At 44.4% G+C, this 18,573-nt stretch overlaps 1 protein-coding gene across 2 annotated transcripts; it reads right to left on the bottom strand.

Annotated features, from left to right (window-relative positions):
- Nucleotides 1-248: 248 nt before the first annotated feature.
- Nucleotides 249-13,925, bottom strand: LOC309634351 (putative serine protease 47). Of its 2 annotated transcripts, none has more exons than XR_014248008.1 (2): nt 13,308-13,925; nt 249-742 (listed from the first exon to the last, which is right to left on the bottom strand). XR_014248008.1 is itself a non-coding variant. In XM_082404304.1 (2 exons), the coding sequence occupies exons 1-2, from the start codon at nt 2,323-2,325 to the stop codon at nt 451-453; spliced, it is 435 nt and encodes a 144-aa protein (XP_082260430.1). In that variant the 5' UTR covers nt 2,326-3,043; the 3' UTR covers nt 249-450. The 2 variants fall into 2 exon arrangements, 1 of the variants encoding a protein (XP_082260430.1); XM_082404304.1 differs by lacking the exon at nt 13,308-13,925 and adding an exon at nt 2,183-3,043.
- Nucleotides 13,926-18,573: the final 4,648 nt, after the last annotated feature.

Raw genomic sequence — 18,573 nt, 5'->3', positions numbered from 1 at the left:
GAAGTCGTACGTGTGTTTTCCTTCCACTTTTCCTAAGCTCCTCTTACGGCAATGGGAAATCAGGGTGTTTTTGTCAGTGGCCTGCAATGGACCAGGCCCCAAGCATGACCTTTGAGTTGAATCAAGTCATCTCAGATCCATGGTTGATTAAAACCTTGGAATCCAGAATCAGAAAGACTTCAAGAACCCAGAATCTTGATTCCAAAAGTCAAAGATTCCCAGACTTCCAGTGTAAAACTTTGCACTTAGGGAACACTGAAGCTTTACAGTCACACACTTGCAGAACTAGAACTAGAATGGTCCACTCCTCTAGAAATGACGCTTAGTGGGCCAGGGTCCAGTGCCTCTTTGCTTGGGGACCCCTCAGGAGGAGCCACACCTCCCTTCTTCCCTCCTTTGTCCTTCTCCCCTTCCTCCTCCCCACCCTCATCTGCCCCCAACCCGACTCTCCTACACCCTCTCACTTTCCTCGTTGAGCATCCCCCAGCCAGTTATCCAGCAGGATGAGTTACTGGGTAGCTGCATGCCAGGGACTGGGAGGCAGGCGGGGATGATGTAGGAGGTGAAATTCACAAGAAAGAGCAGCTGCAACATGGCTATGTCACTCCCGAAGGGATGTAACTTCTCAAAGTCTGGGTGCATGATAATCCGGCTCAGTGACATCTCTCGGGTGTGCTGGGTGTGCTGGTGCAGCTGGGTGCTTCCTAACAGAACCCGGTAGTTCTCCGGGGCGTGAGATTTTCTGGAGGAAGAAGGGCACATTGTCACCGTCATCTCTGCATGTGGGCTAGCTCTTTCCCTGCATCCTCATCTAACTGCCCACAGGCCTCTACCCCACATGATGCTAGACAGCTTTTATCTCCCCATTTCTAGCGTTCAGGAGTCCTTCTTTCTTGGGGCTAATTGCTATTCTACTTACAACCTCAGACACACGGCTTCTCCATCACACACTAGAATCAGAGGAGCATTGAATCCTTGTGCTGGAAAGATCGTTGGTGGCGTATCAAATGAAGGTCTTTGATTGTACACAGGAGGAGTTCTGGCTCAATCCCAGCTCTAACTTTACCCTTCCCAAGACTCCCTACAGTCTACCTTCTGGCCCCACACTCTTCCTGACCTCTCCTTTCTTTAAACACCTTCCTGCCCAAGGGCTGCTTCTCCACTTAGTTATAAGGACTCACAAAAGATTTGTTAAATAAATGAGCAAATGAGTGCAGGAAACAGAGCCTTGCCTTGTTCCCTGAACACAGGTGCTGAAACTCCCCACCTCCCTGACTGTTTGCACGGCTCATCCACCTGGAGACCCCCTCATGCTCCCCTTGCCCAAACCCTTCCCCTCCAGCAAGCCCCTCGCTCTGCATAGCCCTTCTCCGGAACCCCCAGCCCATGCATCTGCCCTTCTCACCCATGTTGGGCCTTCTCTTGTGACAGGATGGAGACAGGGTGAGGTGGGGACTTGCCACCCCTGATGTCACAAAGGGGCTTGCATGGATCGTCGTATGGAGTAGGCGCCAATAGGACTCTAAGCTCCGAAAGTTCCAGCTCCCAGACCTGGGCTGTGATGCCCCAACTCCCTGGGGACCCCTCCGCATCTGTTCAGACCCAGGCACTGAGCCAGGCCCAGGACGGCCAGGGGAATTAGACCCCTGAGCAGCAATGTCACTCTCCCAGGGAGCCCCAATTCCCTCCTGTGCAGCCTGGCACCGTGGCTCCCCACAACGCACACCGGCGGCCATGACTCCTCCTGGGCACACAGCTGTGCAGGAGGAATAAGAAGAATTGCCCAGCTGCTGGCCAGACACGCGGCCCCAGGTCCCCGCCTAGAATCTGACACCTGGAAATGTGGGGACGTTCAGAGGAAGCTGTGATCGGAGATGGGTCCACACCGCACGGCAGCCAGGACGGACACTGCCACTCTCCTGAGGCACATCTGTGTTGAAGGACAGGCACAGGGGCTGATGGCAGAGCATGAGGCGGGTCTGAGCAGGTGAGCAAGGAGGCCAGTCCAGGTGGAGGGTACACAGGCCAAAGGCAGGAATGACATGCATCAGAAGGCCACAGACTGCCCCAGAGAAAAGCCCAGAGGAGCTGATGTGGGGTGCCCATCACCCCTCTTCTCCTCTTCCCCCATGTCCCCCTCGCCTGCCAGTGCCTGTGCTGGCACCCTGGAAGGAGGACTTACTTCAGAAAGCAGTGGGCAGTGGAAACGACCCAGTGAGAGTTAATGAGGACAGCTCCACAGACGTGCGAGCCCTGGTACTGCAAGCTGGCCTGCCATGGCCACTGGCCAGCCGCCACGTCCTGGCCACCGTAGATCTTCCCCATCACCTTGGGTTTCCCGCACACTGTGGAGACTCCCCTGCCACCTACGATAGAGACACTAGTAGTACCCCAAATGCCACTACCAGGAAGGCCCCGTCCACTTCATAGATGGGAAAACCAAGGCCAAGCGTCCAGTGGCCTAGCCAAAATGACAGCGCTACCTGGACTCTACTTTCACTGGCTGCCCCTGAGAACTGGACAGAGCAAGCCCTGTGGGGATGAGGACCCAGAGGTCTGGTGGGATGGGGCAAGGGGGGACCTAAGGTAGCCACAGCAGCTCACAGCAGCATCTCCAGGGAGAAGGACATCCCCGAGTGAGGCTGCCAAGGGCTGGGCACGTCACAGACCTTATTTCCCTCAACTAGCACACCTCAATGCCTACTCTTGTAGATCAAAGAGCTAAAGGTCTCAGAAGTTGCCCACATTACTTGCTCAAGATCATGGCTTCTAAGGGCCTGTGCCTCCTCCATGTCACCCCGGTGTCTTAGGGAGGGAGATTTGCAGTCTGTGGTGCTGTGTGAGCTGGGGAAAGTCATTCCCCCTCTCTGACTCAGGATCCTACATTTCTAAAAGAAGAGGGAGTGGGCTAATGAAGACAGCCCTGGCTCTAGGACTCACACCTGGGAGGGCAGGGGGTGTGCCCAGGCCCCCTGAGAGCGGGCATCTTGGTCTAGGGCCTGCGCTCCCAGGGCCTCACGGAGGGGAATGAGACCCGCGGCCCTGGACTCAGGGCCAGTCGTTCATCAGTCCTGGTGCTTTCCTCCACCCAGCCACCCAGCCTCAGGGTCAGACCCTGCTATGTCCCCACTTCCACAGTCCCACAGAGGTCCCACAGTCCCACAGAGGCACTTCCCACCCAGAGGCTCCACAGTGGGGAGTCGGTGACCCACCTGTGTTGAGGGGGTCTCTGGGCTGCCCGGTTGCTGGCCAGGGCAGAGAAAAGATGAAATTCAGTGACTCAGGGCACCCAGGCCCTGGTCACAGCCGGCCCCCTCAGGCCCTGCAGTTTAGGCCGTTTCCGCCCTCAACAGAGGCCCCAACGCACCTGTGGCTCCCGGGGCCAACCGCTGCGCTTCCGGAGTCGGAGCGCTGCCCTCCACCGCTCCGCCCGCGCCTGGAGCCCAGCCGGGGGCGGCCGTGGCCGTGGCCGGGGACCCTCGCAGCTCCAGGGTGGCCACGGGCAGCAGCAGCAGCCAGAGAAGGGCCACAGGCTGGCCTCGGCCTTGGGCGATCCACGCCTCCGTGCCCATTGCCAGGGTTGCTGACTCCCGCCTGACCCCAGCCTGGCCCTGCCTGACCTTGCCCTGACCCCGCCTCAGCCCAGCCCTCAGCCCACCCTGACCTTCTTCATAACCTTTTAAACAACTCTACTAAGATATAATTTATATACCATGAAGTTCACTTATTACTATACAAGGGACAATTCAATGATTTTCTGTACATTTTTAAAAATTTATTTATTTATTTATATTTAAATAAACTTTTTGTTTTAGATTTATGAAAAAGTTGCAAAGACAGTACAAGGAGTTCCAAGGTCCCCCTCACCCACTTTCCCCTAATATTAAGATCTTATATTACTATGGCACATTTATCACAACTAGTGAGCCAATATTGAGACATTATATTAACTGAGGTCCATTCTTTCTTTTTTTAAATTTTTTTAAGCTTAAGGTGTATAGCATAATGATTTGACTTCCATGCATCATGAAATGATCATCAGAATAAAGTTAGTGAACATCCATCATCCCACATAGATACAAAATTAAAGAAATGGAAAAAAAAATTTTTCCTTGTGATGAGAACTCTTAGGATTTACTCTATCAACTGTCATGTATAACATACGGCAGTGTTAATTATATTTATCATGTTGTCCATTACATCCCTAGTACTTATTTATCGCATAACTGGGAGTTTGTACCTTTGACTGCAGCTAACCAGTTCTCCCTCCCCCAATCTCCGGCCTCTGGTAACCACAAATCCGATCTCCTTTCCTATGAATTTGTTTGTTTTTGAAGTAGAATTGATGTACAATGAAATGCTATGTTAGTTCCTGTTACACAACATAGTGATTGGTTATTTCTGTACATTTCAAAATGATAAGTATAGTTATGATATGTCACCATACAAATGTATCACATAATTATTGACTATATTCCCCACAGTGTACATTTCATACTCATTTATTTTGCAACTGAAATTTTGTACCTCTTCATCTCCCTCACCTGTTGCTTTCTTTCCCCCAACACTCTCCCGTCTGGCAAGCACCTGTTTGTTCTCTGTATCTATAACTCTGTCTCTGTTTTGTTAGGTTTCTTCATTTGTTTTATTTTTTAGATTGCATATATAAGTGTAATCATACAGTACTTGCCTTTGTCTGACGTACTTCACTTAACATAATACCCTCATGGTCCATCCATGTTGTTGCAAACGGCAAGATCCCGTTCTTTATCAGATATGTGATTTGCAAGATTTTCTCCAAGTCTGTAGCTTGTTTATTCATTCTTTCAACAGTGGTGCTCAAAGAGCAAAAGTTTTTAATTTTGATGAAGTCTAATTTACTAATCTTTTCTTGTATGGATCATGTTTTTGATGTTATATCTAATAGATCATGAAGAGTTTCTTCTATGTTTTCTTTGAGAAATGTTAGGGGTTGTTTCTTACATGTGGATCTGTGATCAAGTTTTAGTTCATTTTTGTCTAGTGTGATGTAAGTTTCTGTTTCTTTGCTTTGGGTTTTTCCTGTGGATATCCATTTATCCCTGCACCTTTCCTTGGTTAAAAAAAGAAAGGTTAGTCTTTCTTGTATTGAATTGTCTTGGGACCTCTGTTGAAAATCAATTCATAATAAAAATTGTTTTATTTCTGGACTCTTAATTCTGTGCCATTGAACTGTATTCCTTTCCTTGTGCCTGAAACCCACTGTCTAGATTAATACGTATTATAGTAAAATTTGACGTCAGGTGGTGAAAGTTCTCCAGCTTTATTCTTTTGCCAAACTGTTTAGGCTATTCTGCATCTTTTGCCTTTCCATATGAATTTTAGGATCAGCTGTCAAATTCTACACAAAAAGAGCCTGCTAGAATATTCACAGGGACTGCATTGAATTTATAGATCAATTTGAGGAGAATTGCTTTCTTTTTTTTACTTAAAAATTTATTTATTTATTTATTTATTTATTTATTTATTTATTTATTTATTTATCTAATTTTGGTTGCTTTGTGTCTTCGTTGCTGCGTGTGGGCTTTCTCTAGTTGTGGTGAGTGGGGGCTACTCTTGGTTGCAACGTACAGGCTTCTCATTGTGGTGGCTTCTCTTGTTGTGGAGCATGGGCTCTAGGCACGTGGGCTTTAGTAGTTGTGGCACACGGCTCAGTAGCTGTGGCTCACCGTCTTTAGAGCGCTGGCTTGTAGTTGTGCCTCATGGGCTTAGTTGCTCCGGGACATGTGGGATGTTCCTGGACCAGAGCTCGAACCTGTGTCCCCTGCATTGGCAGGAGGATTCTTAACCACTGCACCACCAGGGAAGTCCGAGAATTGCTTTCTTGATAATATGAAGTCTCCTGATCTATGAACAAGAAATGTTTCTGTTTATATCGATCTTTAATTTCTCTCAGCAATGTTTTGTAGTTTTCAGTGTACAGATCTTGCAGCTCTTTATTAAATTTATTTCTAAGTATTTTATTCTTTTCCATGCTACTGTGAATGAAATCATTTTGTTAATTTCCTTTTCATATTTTTATACTCAGTATATAGAAATGAAATTTATTTTTATAAGAAATGTTTCCTGTGACCTTCTTAAACTTGTTTATTCATTCTAGTCTGTTTTGTTTTGTTGTATTTTGTTTTGGTGGGATCATTGGTGTTTTCTAACACATAGGATCATGTCCTGTGTAATAAAAGTTCTAATTCTGCCATTTAAAGTTGGGTGCCTTTAATTTCTTCTTTCTCTCCTACCTTCTTTTATTTCTTTTCCCTTCTTTCCTTCCCACCTTTCTTTCCTCCACTTCTTAGAGACTATATTTTAAGGACCTTGCTTTTCAAATATGGTCTATCAATCTTTGTCTTTAACTTTGTTTCATCTATTCACATTCAATGTGATTATTGATATGGTTGGAATTACATTTTCCACTTTGGTATTTGTTTTCTGTATGTCTCTTATCTTTCCCCCCACTTTTGAGACAGGCTGGGACCTGGGACCCTTTGCTGCAGTGCTACAGCAGATTTCTATAAACTGGTGTATGCATGGGTGAGAGTCCCACCTGTGGGTTAGGTTCCTACAGATGAAATACAACTGTCTGGTTTCCAGGCTCGATCACCCCGGTGGGCAGTGGACGGGGTGCACCCTCCTTCAATGGCCCTTTCTGAAAGCTTGCAGGTTGGTGCCTGAAGAGACAACTGCAGGGTCAGGTTGAAATGGCAATCTCTCTCTTTCTCTTTCTCTTTTACAGTCTTTTCTGTCCCTCCTCCCTTTACCTCTCCCTTGGTCCTTATACCTGCACTCCCATCCCCTTTATCCTGAAAACTTCTTGTTTGTGTCTAAGTTATTGTCATTGGTATCTTTGTTTTATGAGTTTTGTCTGTCCAACTGCTCCTACAAGTCTCTGCTAACATTGTGGGCATGGTGAAGCTCTTAAACCCTGAAATACAAATGGATCCCACATTGTCTGAGACTCGACTCCAGCCTTGGGTTACTTAGTGGGATTTTAAAGAACAAAAAAAGAAGAGAAGGGCTTGCACCTCTCTCCTCTGCCTTTGCAATGTAACTATTCTGCCTGGACTCTCAGGGACTCCCTGATCCATCTGTAGTCCCCAGACTGAGGGAAAAAAAGAGACCTTTTTAAATTCAAGCAGGAAAGCTAAGAGATCTCTGATTTTGTAAAAATTAACTTGTGTGGCTTAAGCTTGTGGGTTTAATTAATAGAGACCTGTCTGTGTTATCAACATTAAGTATAATACTTCTATCGTACCTAGGGTTACTGGAAGTCAATAAGTGCATATTGTTTCTGTGATAAAATCTGTTAGCAAGGAAAATAACCTGATATGATTAAACTTTTAAGTAAATATAACTGGATAAGAGCTTTTTAGTAAACTCAATGGGAATAATCATGTTTTCAAAATGTCCATCTAGAACAGTCCCTCCAAATTTTGGTAACTTGAAACTAAATTAAGTTAAAGGATGGGAATCCATTGAGTATCCAGGCCGTTTCAAATAAGATGAAATATTGGAACATCAATTGCTAAACAGGTCTAAATTTACCTACTTTTGTTTTCTTGTGAGAGCGAAAGTAAGGATGTTTGGGTTTATTAGACACATATCTTACATCACATTAAGGAAAGAAATTGTGCTTTGGGAAGATACATGGGATCTTCCCAAGAGTTTATGGGATATTCCAATCAGGGAATGCTAATGTAAAAGACATTTCATTGTGACATAAGGAAGGTAGGATGTGTGCTTTCAGAAAAGAAGATATGTGGAATGGAAATGTATTTCGTTAAACGGAAAAATGTGATTTTGTCCTACAGCTGGTTATTTTTGAATGGAAAAAAGAAGGGACAAAATATGGCTACACAAAGTTACAGAAGATTTGCAGAAAAGGAACACTGAGAAGAGAATTTTTTATGTGGTTGGAATTTTCTAAGGTTGGATTAAATTTAATTAGGTAACCGGATTTTATCAAGAGTAGGCTGATATAAGACTGGATTTGGTTTCTTTCTCTCATAAGAGAACAAAGATTTCCTCGAATGCTCCTTTTGATAACAGATTGTGTGAGTTTCTGTGCCTTTAAGTGATCTGCATTTACTTTTGGAATCCTTTTTTTTTCACCTTAGCTCAAGGAATAATTGTTTCACAGCAGCCTATGATTCTATTTGACTGGATGGTTTAAAACTTTTGGAAATTTTTGACAGATTTCCCAAATATCAAATTCTAATTGAAATTCTTTTGACTTCCAGTTAACTTTGGGATGCTTCATGGGGCCCCTGGAGCCTCCCAAAGAGAGATCCTAAACTAATTGGGTTCATTTGGTGTGTTAAATTACATGGGAAACATTGTCTAAACTCATTGTTGCCTGTGTCAGATGGAATCATCAGGCTCTCCCCAGTTTTATCATAGCTGTCAAACAGAGAGGGGAAAGGGTTTTAGGTTTTTCTGCTGTCTAGTCTCTCACCTTATTCTATGTCCAAAAAAAATCCCCTGTGGGAATACTCCCAACGTAGGCCCTTAGGTCCTGACCCCAATGGCATTTTCCATTGCACCCAACTCCAATTCCTCCAGGAGTTCCTTTTTTGCACCTCTAGGACCCCTTTCACTCAAGGCCTTGGCAGCCCATACCTTGTTACAGATCACCTATTGGGTGGCCACTTCCAAGCTGCCCACATCCTAGGTTTTATAGATGCTTAAACTCGAGGAATACCCCCAGCATAGGGAAACATTATAGGACAAAAGCCTCCTGGTAAATGTCTCTGGGACACTGGACTTCATTTCTAGGAGCACTTTTTCTCGGTTGCATGTTATTCAACATGGGATGATCCTCTTCTAAGCCAGAAGAAACACCTCTGGAGAGTATCCTTAAAAATTGGAAACTTTCAAAATAGACGGGCTGAAAAGGGAAACGTTTAAACTCTATTGTAACATTGCCTGGCCCTTGTATAAGTCGGGGAATGGAGAAAAATGGTCTGAAAATGGGTCTCTATAATACCGTGTTGCAATTGGATCTCTGCTGTTGCAGGACAGGAAAATGGACTGAGGCTCCCTATGTTCAAGCCTTCATGGTCCTGAGAATTCCCTGGCGGTCCAGTGGTTAGAATTCTGAGCTGTCACTGCTGAGGGCATGTGTTCGATCCCTGGTCGGGGAACTAAAATCCCACAAACCACATGGGGCTGCCCCCACCCCCCAAAATAAACCTTCATGGTCCTTTACCAAAACCCCGCTCTATGGGTCTCCTGTAATCAAAAGCCTGGGGAATCAGAAACACTCCCGACATTTTAAATGATCCCCTTCTAGCTTTCTCCGACTCTCAGGGGGGAAACCAAGCTTCACCTGCTTCCCCGGAGCCACCTACTCCTCCGGAGCCACCTACTTCTCCGGGTCCCTCTGACCAATCCCAATCTCTGCCTCCTTATGTCCCTTTATATCCTCCGTCGCCCCAGGAGGGAGAGACTAGTCCCTCCAGGGTAACTCGTAGTGGAACTTCCTGTCGCCCAGGATCAGGTTCAAAGTTAGCCCCCACCTCTGCCCCACAAGGCCTTTACCCCTTCAGGAATCAGCTGATGGAAACTGAAGCACTACTGGAGTGCATGTCCCCTTCTCAATGAGAGACTTAGGAATTTGTAAGGAGAATTTTGACAGGTTCTCAGAGGACCCTGACAAGTTTAGGGACGAATTTATCAGGCTGGGGTTGACATTCTCTCTCACCTGGCAGGACATCATGGTTATGCTGGCCTACTGTTGCACCCCAGATGAAAGGGAGCGTATACTGAGAAAGGCCAGGTAACACTCAGATGGCCTATTGGCCACCAAGCCACACCGCCAAATTTTTCAGGTGGGTGGGGATCCAGTCCCAGAACATGACCCACACTGGGACTATGAAGATCAGGTAGGTCAGGCTAGGATGAGACATTATATGACTTGTCTATCAGAAGGACTGAAAAGGTGTATGGTGAAGCCTGTAAATTATGATAAGGTCTGAGAAGTTGCAAAGGAAAAAGATGAAAACCCAACAGTCTTCCTGAGCCGAGTGACAGAGGCATTCAGGAAGTACACCAGTATAGACCCTGAGTCCGCAGAAGGGAGGACACTATTGGCCATGAATTTTATCACCCAGGCTACTCCTGATTATCAGGAGAAAATTACAAAAGCTTGAGTCTGGGCCCCAAACCCCACTGTCAACCTTGGTAGAGGAGGCTTTCAAGGTCTATAACAACCGCGACTTAATGGAGGAGTCCAATAAGGATAAGAGGCTAAAAAAGAAAACACAACTTTTGGCTGCTCTGATCCACCCACCATCTCGAAGGGACGCTGGAGGGCCAAGAAGCCTGGACAGACTGCCAAGAAGCTGCCTGGGCTCGAACAAGTATGCCTTTTGTTGGAAGGCGGGGCACTGGAAGGGGGAATGTCCTGAGCGCTTTCCTGTGAGACACCCAAGGGGCAACCTTGACTGGCCCCAGGTCCTTACAATTCTCTCCAATGAGAGATTCCTGCACACCAACTGATGGGGCCTGAGTGCCTTCCCAGCTCCAGATCCCACTCGATCCATCCTCATCACTCCAGCAGAGCCTCGGGTCAACCTCGATGTGGCAGGTAGGAGAACTGAATTTCTTGTAGACACTGGAGCCACCTGCTCTGTTCTGACTTGGCCAGCTGCCCCCCTCTCCAACAGAGACTGTACTGTGACAGCAGTTGATAGACAGCCAAAGGTAAGGTGATTTACATCTCCCCTTGCCCACAGAGTCAGGCCCATTATTATTATTCACTCCTTTTTGTATATGCCAGAATGCCCTGTCCTCCTCCTCAGAAGAGATTTGCTAAATAAGTTAAGAGCTAGTATATTCTTAGGAGGTAGAGAATTCAAGCAGAGAATGCATCTGTTAGTAGCCCCAGATGACCCACCTGCTGGTCATCAAAATATTCCCCAAGACATTCCCCAAGAAATTAGGGAACAAGTAGATCCTGCAGTTTGGGATACCTCAGTGCCAGGAAGGGCAAAACCTGTTCCCCCAATAAACATAAAGTTAAAGCCTGGGGAAAAATACCCCTGGAAAAGATCTTTTAAAGCCTGAGGCCCTGAGGGGAATCCAACTGCTGCTCAGCAAGTTCCTAAAACACAGACTCATTAGGCCCTGCCAATCCCCTTGCAACACCCCGATCCTCCCCATTCAGAAGCCTAATGGGGAGTTTTGGTTTGTGCAAGACTTACAAGCAGTGAATGAGGCACTCATCCCTATTCACCCATTGGTGCCAAACACATACACCTTCCTCACCCAAGTGCCAGGGAGCACCCAGTATTTCTCTGTTTTGGACCTCAAAGATGCACTTTTCTGTATTCCTCTACATCCTGAGTCTCAATACCTTTTTGCCTTTGAATGGAGGGACCCTGACACCCTGGAGGCCACCCAGTATACGTGAACAGTGCTTCCTCAGCGATTTGGGACAGCCCCCATCTTTTGGAAACACGTTAGCAAGGGAACTGAGGGAACTGAGCCTTGAGAAGGGAACTCTGCTGCAATATGTTGATGATTTATTGATAAGTAGTGAGACCGAACAAGATTCAGATCAAAATACCATTAGGGTCCTAAATTTTCTGGAAGAAAGGGGATATAAAGTCTCTCCAACAAAGGCTCAGATCTCACAACAGTGGGTTCAATATTTAGGATTTGTTTTGACCCCAGGGGCACAAGCCCTGGCCATAGATCAAAAAACAGCAATTAGTGCATTACCATCTCCAACCGCAAAGAGGCAACTTCGAGGCTTTCTCAGGATGGCTGTGTTCTGTTGTGTCTGGATTCCAAATTATGGCCTTATAGCAAAACCCCTCTATGAGGCTCTAAAGGGAGAAGAAAGAGAACCCCTTCAATGGAATAAGGACCACTAGTGGGCCTTTGAGACTCTAAGGACTGAATTAAGTAGAGCACCAGCACTGGAGCTTCCAAATTTGGACCAACCCTTTACCCTATACATTCACGAGAAGTCAGGGATAGCACTAGGAGTCCTGACCCAAAAGCTGGGACCAGATCAGAGGACAGGGGCTTACTTTTCAAAACAACTGGACTCAGTGGCCCTGGGATGGCCAAGCTGCCTGCGGGCAGTAGCAGCCACAGCCCTGTTAGTTAGTGGGTCTTCCAAGCTCACCCTGGGACAACATTTAGATGTGTTAACCTCTCATCAGGTACAATCTGTGCTGGAAGTCAAAGGACATTGGTTGACTGGAGGAAGGTTAACAAAATAACAGGCCCTCCTAATGGACACCCCCAACATTACCTTAAAGGTGTGCCAAACCCCAAACCCATAAACTCTGCTTCCAGTGGTCAAGAGTGGAGACTTATTGCATCAGTGTATAGAGACCATAGAACAAACTTACTCCAGTAGGTCTGATCTTCTAGATGAGCCTCTAGACAGCCCTGAGGTCGAATGGTTTACTGATGGGAGCAGTTTTGCAGAAATGGTAAACTGAAAGGTGGTGTATGCCATAGTTAGCCTAGATGAAGTCATAGAAGCCAAGGCCCTGCCACCCCAGACATCAGCCCAAAAGGCTGAACTAATTGCCTTAACGAGAGTTTGCAATTAGGGAAGGATAAGAAATTAAATATTTTTACTGACTTTAAGTATGGGTTCCATGTGTTCCATGCTTATGCTGCCATTTGGAAAGAAAGAGGAATGGTAATCGCTAGAAGTTCCCCCCTAAAACATAAAGATTTGATTTTGACTCTTTTAGAAACAGTGCAGCTCCCGACCTAGGTAGCAGTAGTCCACTGTAGGGGCCATCACAGGGAGGGGCCTTTTGTTAGCCAAGGGAACAGCAAAGCTGATCAAATTGCAAAACAGACAGCTCGATTGCAGGAACCTGAACAAGTTATGGCCCTAGTGATTGGCTCCCTGAACTCCCTAGCTCCCCCACTATTCCCCACAGGAACAAGAAAATTCTGAGAAATGGAGCTATGAGCAAGGAAGCACAGGCTGGTATAGAAAGGAGGATAGGGTGCTAATCCCTGAGGCCCAACAATGGAAACTCACTAAGAGCTTACATGATGCCACCCACTATGGGAGGGGTGCACTATGGGACTTGATGCAAAAGGCTTTTTCAGGGAAGGAGCTTAAAAGAACAATAAAACAAGTAATGCTTGCCTGGAATTTATGTGCCCCTAATAACCCACAGACCTATCTACTCCCCACTTCGTTACTCAGGCCAATTCAATGCCGGGGGACATGCCTGAGGGAAGACTGGCAGTTAGATTTCACGCAAATGCCCTCACGATCAGGATATAAATACCTTCTGGTGTCTGTTGATACGTTCACAGGATGGGTTGAAGCCTTCCCCACCCGATCTGAAAAGGCCATGGAAGTGTGTAAGTCCCTTTTAGAAGAAATAATTCCTCAGTTTGGATTTCCAAAGTCCCTCCAGAGTGATAACGGGCCCTCTTTTATAGCCAAAATCACACAGGGGCTCACAACGGCCCTAGGGATAGACTACAAGCCACTTCTCGGCACCCTCAGTCTTCAGGGAAGGTAGAGAAAATGAACAATACTTTAAAGAAAACTTTAGTGGCATTTCCCTGGTGGTCCAGTGGTTGAGACTCCTTGCTCCCAATGCAGCAGGCCTGGGTTCAATCCCTGGTTGGGGAACTAGATCCCGCATGCCACATCTAAGAGATTCCCGCATGCCGCAAAACTAAAGATCCTGCATGCCACAGCAAAGATCCCATAGGCAGCAACTAAGACCCAGCACAGCCAAATAAATAAATAAACAAATAAGTAAATAAATAAATATTTTTTAAAAAATAAAGAAAACCTTAGCAAAGGTCTGCCAAGAAACTCATGAACCCTGGACAAACTTGCTTCCTATTGTACTCTTCAGGGTCTGTGTAGCCCCCAGGAGTGGTCTGAGGCTTAGCCCATTTGAAATGACCTACGGGAGGCCTTTTCTTACTACTGATGTTCTATCAGACGAGGAAGTGAACCTGACCCTGAGATATATTATTAATCTAGAACAAGTTCAGAAGGCAATCCAGGATTATGCTCACAAGGCACTGTCAGCTCCCACTAAAGATACAGAGGAAGGAGCAGTTCCTTCACAAATAAACCCTGGGGACTAAGTTCTTCTTAAAACATGGAAAGGGGGGTGCCCCAAAGACCAACAATTGCCAAGATGAAAGGGTCCTTATAAAGTAATTTTAGCCACCCCTACTGCTGTCAAACTTCAAGGGATATATATCTAGTTGCGTATATTTGTCCAGACTAAAGTTTTACCTCCAGAAACCCCACAGGTCACAACCGAAGAACAATACACCTCTGAGTCAGTGGAAAATCTGAGATACCTATTCAAAAGATAGGCACCATCAACAGGTAAGTAAAATGATGTAGTGGGTTGGACTCCTATTTGAAGCCTTAACAAGACTTGGAACCTCTCTTTTTTCCTTGGCTGATGCAGTTCTTGACAATTGTCTGGCTTTTGTCTTGCAGAACAAGATGGAGCTTGTGTGATAACTAATACTTCCTGCTGCACTTGGTTAACTAATACTTCCTGTTACACATGGACCAATGTGACAGGACAGGTAACAGTTAATATTAAGGAAATATACACCCAGGCAGAGTGGCTTCACAATTTCAACAGGGGCGATATTGCCTCCACTGTCTGGTCAACAGTTAAAAAAGAAGAAGAAGAAAGAAAGAAGCCCTCCCAAAGTTAACCTGGTTCCTTCCCTTTCCAGACCCTTTAGTGGCTATTGTTGTTCTTTCTAGCCCTTGTCTGTTTAACTTTTTGGTTAAGTTTGTGTCTTCTAGGCTCTAACAGTTTGAAGGAAGACTCATGAGGGCTCAAGGAATTCAGCCCATTCCAGTGGAGAGTGGCCCAGCTCCCTACAGGTCCTTGGAACAGTCAGCAAGGGATTTCTATACCTCTAGGGTAGGCTAGGGTCTGCAGACCCTGTCCAGCAGGAAGAAGTTTCAAAAGAAGAGACCTTTGGCCCCTCACCCCTTAAGAATAAGGGTGTAGAGTCTCTCAGAGGGAAATGAGACAGGCTGGGACCTGGGACCCTTTGCAGCAGTGCTGCAGTGTTTGCATCTGGACAAACATTTCCTCAAGCCAAAAAATACAAAGAAACGATAAGGGACTAAAAATAACTGCGTGCATGCTCAGTTGGGACAAATTATGGACAAAAAATACAAAAAGACCAAAAAAGCCCAAATGCCACTTCTGAAGAGCCAGGAGAAAAAACAGGGGGTTGGGAGCAAAAACAGGGTACTGTGCATGCCCCCTGCACACAACATCACAAAGGGGTGGGCAAACCACCTAAGCCACCCCTCTGGCCCAACCCCTGGACACACCCTTACCCTCACCCCCGTATAAGGAACCAGCTTGCCCCCCCCTCAGGGAGCAGGTTAACAAGGAAAACTGTTGTTTGTTCTGGCGCTCCCCTTGCTGCAGCAGGGGCTCCAATAAAGCCTTGCTTGAATTTCTTGTCTGGCCTCTTATCATTTTCTATTGATTAAGGAGGGCAAGAACCCTGGTCGGTAACACTTTCACTTCTCTACTTCTTTCTTTTCCACTATATACATTTTTTTATTGTGCCCTACTAATTCCTTTGTTGATTTTGTAGCTGTATTTTCAGTTACTTACATAGTGGTTGCTGTATTAGTTGGGGTTCTCCAGAGAAACCGAACCAATAGGAATCAGGAGAGAGGGAGAGAAGAGGGAGAGAGAGAGATTGATTTTTATTATGAGGGGTTGACTCACATGATTATGGAGACGGAGAAGTCCCATGATCTGCCATCTGCAAGCTGGAGACCCAGGAAAACCGGTGGTATAATTTCAGCCTGAGTCTGAAGGTCTAAGAACCAGGGGAGGCAATGGTGTAAATCCCAGTCTAGGGGCAGAAGAAGACCAATGTCCCAACTCAACCAGGCAAATAAGAAAGAAAAAAAGGCAAATTCTTCCTTCTTCTGCCTTTTGTTCCATTCAGGCCCTCAACAGGTTGGATGATGCTCACCCACCCTGGGGAGGGCAGTCTACTGAGTCCACCGATTCAAATGCTGATTTCATCCAGAAACACCCTCACAGACACACCCAGAAATAATGTTTAATCTGGGCACCCTGTAGTGCAGTAAAATTGACACAAAGATTAACCATCATAGTTGCTATAATCATTACACTGTGCATCTTAATTTACCCGAATCTACTTTAGATTATTAAGTTTGGTAATAGAGAAACTCATCCAATATAGTTCCATTAACTTTCCCTCCTTTGTGCTGTTATTGTCATTTTTATTACATCTCTATGATATATCATCAATACAATATTTTAATTTAAACTTTATACATTCTTTAATCTTTTTAATTCAGTTAGTAAAGGATAGGGAAATATATTTATGCAGTCTTTTACAGTTACCCTTATATTTACCATTTCCTTGCTCTTTATTTCCCCCTATAAATTTGATTTAACATCCTATATCCTTTTCTTTCATATGGAAAGACTTTCTTTAGTATTTCTTATAAGGCAAGATTGCCAGCAATGAATTATCTCAGTCTTTGTTAATCTGAAAATACCCTTATTTCAACTTCATTTTGAAGGATAGTTTGACTGGGTATGGAATTCTTGGTTGACAGATTTTTCCTTTTAGCACTTTGAGTATTTTATCTCACTGTCCTCCATTTTTTTTTTTTTTCTAATGAGAAGCCAGCTATTAATTGGAATGTTGTTCCTTTATGTAAGATAAGTCTTTTTTCTCCTGCTGCTTTCAAGATTCTCTCTTGGTCTTTATCTTTGATTTGATATGTCCAGATACAGATTTCTTTGATCCTACTTGGTGTATGTTGGGTCTCTTGAATTTTAGATTAATTTTTTTAACATCCTTATTGGAGTATAATTGCTTTACAATGTTTTGTTAGTTTCTGCTATATAAAAAATTGAATCAGCTATATGTATACATATATCCCCATATCCCCTCCCTCTTGTGCCTCCTTCTCACTCTCCCTATCTCACCCCTCTAGGTGGTCACAGAGCACCTAGCTGATCTCCCTGTGCTATGCAGCTGCTTCCCACTAGCTATCTATTTTACATTTGGTAGTGTATATTTGTCCGTGCTACTCTCTCACTTCATCCCAGCGTACCCTTCCCACCCCATGTCCTCAAGTCCATTCTCTATGTCTGTGTCATTATTCCTGTCCTGCTCGTAAGTTCATCAGAACCATTTTTTTTTTTTTGGATTCCATATATATGTGTTAGCATACAATGTTTGTTTTTCTCTTTCTGACTTACTTCACTCTGTATGACAGACTCTAGGTCCATTCACCTCTCAGAAATAACTCAATTTCATTTCTTTTTTATAGCTGAGTAATATTCCATTGTGTATATGTGCCACATCTTCTTTATGCATTCACCTGTCGATGGACAATTAGGTTGCTTCCATGTCCTGGCTATTGTAAATAGTGCTACAATGAACATTGTGGTACATGTCTCTTTTTGAATTACAGTTTTCTTAGGGTATGTGCCCAGTAGTGGGATTGCTGGGTCATGTGGTAGTTTCTATTTTTAGTTTTTTAAGGAATCTCCATACTGTTCTCCATAGTGGCTGTATCAATTTACATTCCCACCAACAGTGCAAGAGGGTTCCCTTTTCTCCACACCCTCTCCAGCATTTATTGTTTGTAGATTTTTTGATGATGGCCATTCTGACCAGTGTGAGGTGATGCCTCATTGTGGTTTTATTATATTATTATTTTCCATCAAATTTGAAAAAATTTGGCTATTGTTTCTTAAAATTTTTTTACCCATTTCTTCCTCTGCTTTCCTTCTGGGATTGCCATTATGCATATATTAATATGTCTGATGACTCTCTGAGAGTCTGTTCATTTTTCTTCATTTATTTCTCTTTCTATTTTTCAGATTGGATAATTCCTATTAATCTATCTTCAAGTTCATTTATTCTTCCTTCTGTCATCTTGAATCTTCTGTTGAAATTAGTGAATTTAAAAATTTTCATTTTTGAAACCTTCAACTACAGACTTTCTACTTGGTTCTTTTTTAAAATAATTGCTATCCTTTTATTAATATTTTCTATTCAGTGGGTCATTACCATCACACTTTTCTTAAATTCTTTAAACATGGTTCCCTTCTCTTTTTTTTTAGACATATTTATAATAGATGTTTTCAAGTTTTCGTCTGCTAAGTCCAATATCTAGAGCCCATGCAGTTTCTATTTTATGGGTTTCAATTTCTTGTCTCCTAATGTTTTTTGTTGAAAATTAAGCATTTTAGAAAAAATATTACAGCAATTCTGTGTTCTGATATGCCTCCTCCTACCTCTCAGATTTGTGGCTGTTTCTTCTTTTCAAAAATATACCTAAATTAATTATATGATATCTGTCTCCCTGCTGATGTCTCTGTTCAGATTTTTAATTTTTAAAATTCTTATTTTTAGGTAACCCTGTCTTTTTAGGGGTTAACCCTGTGTCAGCATAGCTTAGCAGTCAATTGAAAACGTTTACACTAAAAAACTTTCCATCAGTAAGGTTTCCATCCTTTCCCAATGTATCTGTAT

Source organism: Balaenoptera borealis (genome assembly GCF_965194805.1).
Source record: "Balaenoptera borealis genome assembly, chromosome: 8".
Taxonomy (NCBI): Eukaryota; Metazoa; Chordata; class Mammalia; order Artiodactyla; family Balaenopteridae; genus Balaenoptera; species Balaenoptera borealis.
This window is presented reverse-complemented; position numbering and strand designations above follow the sequence as displayed.

What these genes read in the sequence shown, in the direction of transcription:
- LOC309634351 (XM_082404304.1), bottom strand. Translation starts at nt 2,325, where the DNA reads ATGGGGAAGATCTACGGTGGCCAGGACGTGGCGGCTGGCCAGTGGCCA. An exon ending in ACTGCCCACTGCTTTCTGAA is followed by an intron (nt 743 to 2,182) that starts GTAAGTCCTCCT and finishes TTCTTCCTCCAG; the next exon opens with AAAATCTCACGCCCCGGAGA.